At 39.3% G+C, this 9,874-nt stretch overlaps 1 protein-coding gene across 1 annotated transcript; it reads right to left on the reverse strand.

Annotated features, from left to right (window-relative positions):
* Positions 1 to 620: 620 nt before the first annotated feature.
* On the reverse strand, positions 621 to 1,116 carry LOC117092244 (60S ribosomal protein L22). Its single transcript, XM_033225542.1, has one exon. It carries the CDS (start codon positions 1,067 to 1,069, stop codon positions 683 to 685), a length of 387 nt encoding a protein of 128 aa, XP_033081433.1. The 5' UTR covers positions 1,070 to 1,116; the 3' UTR covers positions 621 to 682.
* Between the last annotated feature and the right edge of the window lie 8,758 nt (positions 1,117 to 9,874).

Here is a 9,874-nt window from a genome sequence, read left to right on the forward strand (position 1 = left end):
AGAATGTAGGCCGGGCACGGTGGCTCAAGCCTGTAATCCCAGCACTTTGGGAGGCCGAGACGGGCGGATCACGAGGTCAGGAGATCAAGACCATCCTGGCTAACACGGTGAAACCCCGCCTCTACTAAAAAATACAAAAAAACTAGCCAGGCGAGGTGGCGGGCGCCTGTAGTCCCAGCTACTTGGGAGGCTGAGGCAGGAGAATGGCGTAAACCCGGGAGGCGGAGCTTGCAGTGAGCTGAGATACAGCCACTGCACTCCCGCCCAGGGGACAGAGCGAGACTCTGGAGGCCAAGGCGGGTGGATCACTTGAGGCCAGTGGTTTGAGACCAGCCTGGCCAACATGGTGAAACTCTGTCTCTACTAAAACAAAACAAACAAACAAAATAGCTGGGCAGGATGGTAGGCACCTGTGATCCCAGCTACTTGGGAGGCTGAGATGGGAGAATCACTTGAACCCAGGAGGTGGAGGTTGCAGTGAGCCGAGATCGTGGCACTGCACTCCAGCCTGGGCAACAGAGGGAGGCTCTGACCAAAAAAAAAAAAAAGAAGAAGAAGAAGAAGAACGTAATAGATTCTTGGTATGAAGAAATAATGTTTATTTTATTTTTTATTTTTTATTTTTTTTTGGTTCCCAAGTTTTATTCAAGAACTCATACAAAATATTCCGGATAAATGAAATTTAATCCTCATCTTCCTCCTCTTCTTCGTCCTGGTTAATCTGGAAGTAACGTAATTCGTAACTCTCTTTGCTGTTAGCAACTACGCGCAACCAGTCACGTAGATTATTCTTCTTCAAATATTTTTTGGTGAGATATTTCAAATACCTTTTGGAGAAAGGCACCTCAGATGTCACGGTGATCTTGCTCTTGCTCCTTTCGATGGTCACCACCCCTCCACCAAGGTTCCCAGCTTTTCCGTTCACTTTGATCCTTTCTTGCAAAAACTGCTCAAAATTGGCAGCATCCATGATTCCATCTTCTACAGGGTGGGTGCAATCAAGAGTGAACTTCAGAACCTGCTTCTTTTTTTTGCCCCCCTTCGCCACAAGTTTTTTCACTGGAGCCATGGCCGCAGCGGAATTAGAAAGGGAGGTGAGCGAAGTACGCAGACGCAAAGAGCAGAAATAATGTTTAAATGGTCCTGCATTCTAGGGACATTATCATCTAGTCATGTTCACAAATAAATGCCATTCATTTGTGTCAGGTGCTATAGCAGCAGAGATAGATACGAGGAAGGTACATAGAGGAGACTGGTACCTTGATGAAGGAGCTCGTGGAAGGCTTCATTGAGGAGGAGTCATTTAATTTGACTCTATATGTTTATTAGGAAGACACAGGATGAAGTAGGTAGTGTTCCAAGAAGAAACAACTCAGGCAAGGTACAGTTTAAAACATCTCAGGTGTTTATGGATCTAGAAGTTCAATATGGCTGTAGTGAGTCTACAGGGGGTATGCCAATATGTACCTGTACACTTGGGGTTTTGTGTGGGCTGCCAGGTTGGGAAGAGGAAACTCTGCAGGAGTTGGACCTCATATAGTCCAACATAAAGGACCATACATGAAAGACCTTGTATTCCAAGCTAAGTGATTTGAATTCAATCCCGTAAGTAACAAAGAGTCATGAAGGACTCTACATAGACCAAACCTGGGCTTTAGAAATATCACTAGGATGCCAGCATGCTGACGAATGGGTTGCAGGGGGCCCAACTTGTCAGCAGAGACCAGTTGGGAAACCATTCATTCATCCATGTATTTTTGAGCACTGATGATGTACTAGGCACCTTGCAGAGGCACCTTGAGACAGCAGGTGAGTGATTAGGATGGTGAGAGATTTAGGAGCATCCCCAGAACCTCTTGCAGTATCATGTGAGGAGTGTCATGGGCTTGGGAGAGTTCTGTCCCCATCTCTCCTCATCCTCATCATGTAACAATACTTGCTCTCAGGAAGTCTACCAAACCCTAAGGGTTGGTAGGTTATTCCTCCCAGAAACATCTGTCTTGAAGCAGTAATTAGAAGCCTTGAGTCATTGGAAGGGAGTCCTGATGGTAAATTTCCAGGATCTGGGTAGGAAGGTACTCTTTAATTAGGATCTCCTCCATGTAAGAGGGCATCTGCTCCACTTCTTAGGCCAACGCTGGATTCAAGGCAGAGCAGTGAATAACTAGTGTACTTTAGTGCCCTTACACCATGAGCCCAGTTTCCCAGGTCCCAGAACTCCTTTCTCATACACACACACACACACATAGTAGTTATGCAGTGTGCTTATCCCAGTAAATTTCTTTCCATCACAGAATTAAATATTTCTGCCCAGGAATGACAACATGCTTTACAAAGGCAATTCCAGAAATCTTTCAGTTGTCTCATTATAAAGGCAGATCCATGTCAGGTGCTTCCTAAGAAGGCAAACTGTTCTTCTTGGAGTGAAAATGATCTCAAGATTTGAAGATTCGGATGTGAACTGACTCACCTTCCTTCTTCTCCACCTCAAAATCTCTCACTGTCATTTCTTTCCTACCAGTCTCTCAGCCCCTCCTGAGTCTAAGTCCTTTTTTCACCTGTTCTCTAGATAGTGGCATCTACTCCTTCAGGAACTGCTTTTTTAAAATATTTCTCTCATTTCATTTTTTCTTTTATTTATTTATTTTTTATTTTCCCTATTTTTAAATTTTCTCTCTTGCTTTCATCTTCCTCTTCTCCGTCTCCACTGACTCTTTCCATTCCATCTACAACCTTGTTTGTCATGCTTATCCTCCTTTCAAACCTGTCATCCCTCAAGTTCCTATCAAGTCATTCTCCTGCCATTCAATGGAATTCTGTTCCTCACCTCCCATATCCTCGTATATTCTCTCCATGAGATATCGCTCCCACCCAGCTACAATGTTCCCCACTCCCAGCTCTCCTGAAACCACTTCCTTAAATGTTGTTAATGACTTTCCTATTGACAGATTTAACTACAGTACTAGTGGTCTCTAATAGGTGAAAATAGAATGGATTTTAAGACATCTGAGATTTGCCATGTCACCAAATAGGTGATATTCGTAAAGCACATAATGGCTCTATGCCTGTTTTGTCTTCTATGAAATGGGCATAATAATGATCTTGACCCTCTCTATCCCACAGAATTGAAATGAGATGTATGTATGTGAATTTCATAAACTATAAATTGCACTTAAATTATTAGTCATTTAGTGTCATGTTCACTCTTTCTAGCAATTGGTTTTGCTGACCACTCACACCTTTTTGCAGTTCTCAGTCTCAGTTCCCACAATACAATCCTGTCCTTTTTAATTTCTCTGCATTCTCGTCCTATTCCACAACTTCAGCTTTCCTTTCCATACAGATCTCCAATTCTAGCCTAACACTTCTCTAGGGGTCTTGAATCCAACTTTGACGTCTACCAACCCAAAACAATGAAAACTGAGCCCATTCTTTTTTTCTCAAGACTGAGAAGGAAAAAAAAAAAAAAGACTGAGAAGGCTTTTTTGTTTTTCCATTCTCTTGAAGCTACCATGACGCTCCTGCTTAAATATCTTCCAAGACTGGAGACCAAATATTTAATGTTCTCTGAATTTCCATTAAGTTTAAGCAGTGAAAGAGCCTACACCAGTGTATCAGTTATCTATTGCTGCATATCAAATGACCCAAAAACTTAAGGTTTAATTAAATAACTATCTATTTAGTTCACTTCTATATGTCCTTCTGCTGCTGCTCTCATCTGGACTTATAGGTGCTTCTGTGATCTCCTGCTGGTCAGCTAGGTAGCTCTGCTTTTGGGGTTGGCTGACTGTTGGCTGGACAAAGGGAGATACTAGGCCACATGTCTGTCACAATCCAGCAGGCTAGCTCAGGGTATCATTCACAGGGTAGCTCAGGGTTTCAGGAGCAGCCAGAGAGCAAGTACTGATAGCCAAGTATTCTTTAAGTCCCTGCCTGTTACGTGTTTGCTCCTGTCTCATTGGCTAAAGCAAATTACAAGGTCAAACTCAGAGTCAGTGTTGGAAGGGTACTATCAAAGGGCATAGATAAAAGAAAGGGAAAAAATATTGTCGACATTTTTGCAACTACTACAATTAGTCAACTTAGACATCTAATCTACATGAGTTTCTAATCCACATGATTTTTCTGGTATGGAGTCTCCATGGAAAACCTCCTGCACTGAGCATTCACTAAGAAGCTGAATTGAAGGTCTCTGTATCATTCAGGGTTCTCTGGAGAAATAGAACAAATAGGATATATATATATATAAAATAAGAATTGGCTAATGCAATTATGGAGGCTAACTTCCACAACCTGCTGTCAGCCAGCTGGAGACCCAGGAAAGCTGGTAGTGTAGTTCTGAGAATCAGAAGTCTGGTGGTGTAAGTCACAGTCAATAGCAGGAGAAGATGAATAGCCCAGTTCAAGTAGTCAGGTAGAGAGAGTGAATTCCCTCTTTTCTCGACCTTTTTGTTCTATTCATGTTGTCAGTGGCTTGACTAATGCCCACCTACACTGGAAATGGCAATCTGCGTTACTCAGTCCACCAATTCAAATGCTAACCTCATCCAGAAACACCCGCAAAGAAATCCAGAAATAATGTTTAATCTGGGTACCCCATGTCTCAGTCAAATTGACACATAAAATTAACCATCGCAGTCTCTAATGAATGTTAATCAGCTCTCGCTTGTCCAGCTCTTTCTGAAATGTTTGTTGGAGAAGTAGTATGATTGCTTGCTAGACATTCTGATTGTCATGAAATACTAATGGTCACTTCCTGGCATCCCCTCATTGCATGTTATAAAAGGCAGATACCACACAAGCCAGACACAAAGCCTCAGGGACACACAGCTGGTCTCTCATCAAGGTTATCTTATCTCTAAACACAAAGACTCAAGACAGCACTCAACCCAGCCCCAAAGTCAGCAAAAAGCCCCAAGGTTACTACAACAGTCATGTAGATCTCACTTCCCAAGGACCCGGCCGGGCCACAGCTCACAAATAAATTACACAGGTGTTTTGTTGTGTCCCTTGGAGGGCCACACTCTGTGAAAGTTGGAGTTTGAGGGAAGAGGATGGTGAGCAAGGCCAAGCACACAAGGAGAATTTGGTTCCTGGCCTCAGACATCTCATCAGCGTTGGGAAGACAGGAAGCAGGATCACTGACCTAATCACTGCTGGAGCCACCACTAGTAGGTATGATGCCATTGAGAGTTGCTGTGGGCATGTGGGAATGACAATGCTCTTGGTAGACCAGAGTTGCCAAGGAAGGCATCAGGGAAAAGTCAGGATTTGAAATCAGTCTTGAAAGAAGAGAGAGGTTTCCAGGCTTGGACAAGAGCATAAAAGAAAGATAAGTGTGGTGAAGAATAGTAAAGTCTACACTGGCAGGGAGGGCAGTAGGAGATCAAGCTGTATAAATAATATGGAACCAGATATGGCTGCTTGTGTGATAGGATCTTAATTTAACAAGAAATCAAACTGCTTATGGTCTTGATGAGTAAGACAATGAGGAAAGTGTCCTACGGAGATTAATTTGGTGACAATGAATTACAGGAAAAAGAAATGGAAGCAGGATACTAGTTAGGAGACTATTAGAGCAATCTAGGAGTGGTCCAGATAAGTTAGAACAGAGACCAGAGAGAGCAAGGGGCATATCTCAGAGACACTTTAGAAGACTCAAATGTCCAGTTTATATTAAGCTATATCCCACAGTTCAATTCTGTTCTCTTGAGGACTGGGAACAACTTGCCAAGAGGGATAACTATTTCAATGTAGAAAACCAACGCAGATAAATTCACATTTCTTCAACTAAAAAATTGGGGGAATTTTTTTTTTTTTTTTTTCTGATGGACTATTTGGGAGAAAATTCTTAATTTTTCCCTTTCTATACATTTAAATGCAGCTCACAGATTATCATGAGGTTGAGAAATGTAATGTTTTTAACACCTAATCTTGTAGTCAGTTGAGATACGGTATTGGGTTATGTGTTCAATCCCAGCCTAACAGGTAATAATAACAAATCTTTAAATACAGTTACCTCACTCAATATTCATGACAACCCTGTAAAGTTAGTATTAGTATTATGTGAATCAATACTATTTCTATTTTATTTAGAGAGGTTAAGCTACTTTCTAAGATCACTCATTTAGTAAGAAATAGAACAGGAATTTGAATTCAGGTCTTTTGACTTCAAAGCCCATGATCTTTTCCCCATATCATTGAATTTCCAACACTGCAAAGCAGAGGTTTGTTCTCCTTAAAGAATCGGAATTAAAGGATCAGAATTTTAGGTGTTTGTTCTCTTTAAAGGATCAGAATTTTAGGATATAGGCTGATGAGTCTTGACATTTCCTTAATGTAACAAGTTAAGTCTTTATTTAAGAGATAGAACAACTTGTGATTTTCTTCCATTGGTGGGCTAGACAGATAATAAAAATGATAGCAAAGGTTATTAAAATTTATATGGAGCCTAGCACAGATTGGAATAACTACAAAGTGAATTCTTTAAGCTGCTATAGAAAGGTGGTGAAATAGCACAATATGAAAAAAAAAAAAAAAAACTCTTCTTTAGCTTCAGATGTCTAAATATGCCATCAAAAGACTGCTCAATTCTCAAATGCCAGTATTTTCTGACTCCTCTAAACCTATTCTTAATGCAAAATATCAAAGTCAGCGGGATAGTAGGTGTCCCAAAATGTCTTAATTCAGAGAATTAGTGTTAACTGAGCCTGATTAGCTCCATTTATCTCTAATTAATTACCTTTATCTAATTAGACACTTTGTTTCCAGCAGACATGGAGTCAAGTAGACTAGATTATTAGTGTAGTCATTGTGCCTTTACAAAATCCTGAAATTAATGAAACGTGCAAAAGAATCTGCAGTTCTAATTGCACAGGTGTTGCCTTATGGCAAAGCTTTATCATCTGATTACACCAAGGGGTTATTAGTGACTTTTTATATAGAGGATGAGCCTATGAAATGTACCTTAGCAACAGCTCATTAGTTTAGGGTTGTTACTGTATTATTTATTACAGTCAGCCTTCCCCATTATCTAGATTGATTCATGGACCTATATATTTTTCCTCTCCTCTGTGCAGAAAAGATAAAATAAACCATCGTTATGAAGAGTCCAGATGCAATGTGAAAAAATGCAAAATGTGTTCATCAGCTACAATTTGACTCTTTAAAACAGAAAGCTCTAAAGATGAGATCAGAATCAAATCTATGGTTATTTTCCACGGGAAAAGAACCAATTTAAAATTACTGAGGAGTGTGGAATGATTCATACATGTGATCCAAAAAAATATGTGGCTGCCCTAATATCTTCACGTAACTGAACTGGCATACCAACGTGTGTGGAAGACAAAAGCAAAATGTTTTTACATTAAAATACCTCTGGATTTATTTTTACTCATATCATCCCAAAATGGATTGGCCAAACACGATCTCTATATATGTTTATCCACAATATTTATTTAAAAATCCATCTCATGCTTTACTTTTGGCATTTTTTTCTTAAGGATGTGTTACCAGATGGAGAAAATGAACAAATTATATAATCCAGCTTCGCTGAAAAAGCAAGATTTCAATACCTACTTACAAAAATGAAAAGTGCTTTTTCATGGCAAGGTTAGATACCTGCAAAAGACTGAAATAGCTCAACTTTTACATTTTCTTTTTTTTTCTTGAAACTATTTGAAGAAGCACTGTTTTTCACAACCATAATAAGAGTAATTAAACAACTAGAAGCAAATTTAGCCACAATCCTATTGCAACATACAAACATGTTTATTACAACACAGTAATTCCTTTACATAATTTGTCAACATAAATATGTCAAATGGGTTTTACAATCATTTCTCTCCCTGTCCCCCAACAAAAAAAGTCCTCTGGTGCTATGATCTGTATATTGTTGTTCACTTATTGCTGAATTCAAACTAGTGAAATGATAACGGGTAACTATTATACAGAGCATGACAACTAATTTGAGTGTTAATAATGAATATTTAATGATCCTCCTTTCAAGCATGAACATATAACTTTTCATGTATGCCTTACCAAAATTATAACCATTAATCTAGAATTTATAGTTGCAACTGAGAATAATAGCCAGGAATTATAGATTATGGCCAAGTCAGAATATTGCATAAATATTCTGTATGAACACAAACACAAGGAAATGTAGGAAGCCCCAGCCTTCTGTTTTCATTTAATACAAGTCCTGTCTTTGAAATGTATGGAAGTTGTGTGATAAGCAGAGATTTGAATCCAGACATTAAGACGCTATTATTTCTATCAAGAAATAAGAACAATAGCCAAGGTCTTTTTCACTCTTTACTAGCCCACACTTTGTAAACAAAAATAACATGCATATAAAAATTTGTCCCCTATAGGGGTAATATTTTTAGAATGCTCTATTTAAATCAAGAAAAAAGTGAATATCAAATTTGTCAGAAATGCAGAATTTTTACACTTTAAATTTCATTGTTTAAATATGTGCTTAGTTTTCCCAGTGTGTTCCTTTATCAGAAACTACAATGTGACTTTGGGAGAAAGAAAGAGAAAGATCTGAAAAATGCAAGAAGCACTTTAAAATAGGCTTTGTTCACTGATGGAAAATATTTTTGGTTAAATTTCCAATTTATATCACTCCTGATATCTTAATATCAGGACAATTTCACAAGCCTGTGATGTTGCACAGAAACACGTCTGCCTCTTTTGCTGGTTAGAATTGCTTCTTTGTTACAGGGTATTTTAAAACCACTGCCATTGCAGTTACAAATACACAATTCTACATCAAATCCCAGGGCTAGTTATTAATTAATTGTTTTAAAAGGAGTGTGCTTATAAAATTCAAGAGGGGAAAAAGTCTAATAACGTGGAGAAGAGAAGCAAGTAGAATCTGAGGTGTTTCCCAGTTGTGACCCTCTTTATCAGAAATTATGTGTCCGGATGAATGGCGCACCATGCTGGCACCACGCTCATCAACATGCTCTGCCTCTTTAGGACTCCAGCATACAGGCCAAAGGCAGCGTGTGTTGGGACACATTCTCCAACTGCGTACATACTCACCGAATACATTTCTAACTGAGCAGGTGTTCCTGACTAAAGCCGGGCAAGATCAAATAAGAAAAGGAAATTACAAATGTTCTTTGTAACAGATAAAAGTGCTTCAGAAATTTACTATGGCAGCATTCTTAGGTAATGCTACGTAAGGATACTAAACTCCTGATGAAGCCTCATTTGTTCACCCGCAGCTTCACTACTTTCACTACTGCCCCTATATAGACATGGCCTTTAGTCAATAGTCTTTATCATTCCCGGGTTCTTTCACAACCTTTCATTCTAGGTTTCTTCTGATGGTGGATATTTATGAAGGCATGCACACCAATTAATTATACCTTAACAAGTTTGTTTTGCTATGTTACATACACACAGAAACTATGTATGGTACGTTAAAGAACATGTTCACAAATATTGGGAAGTTTATGTACCATTTTCATTTATCCTGTGGTTTATGGCCTTGTTCATCACCTCCTTGTACCAGCTTACCAAACTTTCCCAGAGGAGTAGCAGACCAAATTCCTCAGCTCCCAGTGGCTCTGAGCAAATACAGAACATGTAGCAAGATGCAAGAAGTAATGAGACAGACCAAAAGCACACACCAGGGGGACAATTTGGGAGTGAAGAAAGGCTTTTTTGTTTTGTCTTTTAAGGGATGGGGAAAACCCACTTTGGACAGTGGGAGAGAAAAAAGTTGCTGCTGGAGGCTTTTAAACACACACAGAACAGGTTCATGTTGTGCTAAAAATATGTTTATGTATTCAGCTGGTGGAATAATATGAAGAGTAGGCACCCAGAATGAAGACACAAAACCTAATGTGCCCAAATA

This window comes from Trachypithecus francoisi, unplaced genomic scaffold, assembly GCF_009764315.1.
Source record: "Trachypithecus francoisi isolate TF-2019V2 unplaced genomic scaffold, Tfra_2.0 Lachesis_group12, whole genome shotgun sequence".
Classification (NCBI taxonomy): Eukaryota; Metazoa; Chordata; class Mammalia; order Primates; family Cercopithecidae; genus Trachypithecus; species Trachypithecus francoisi.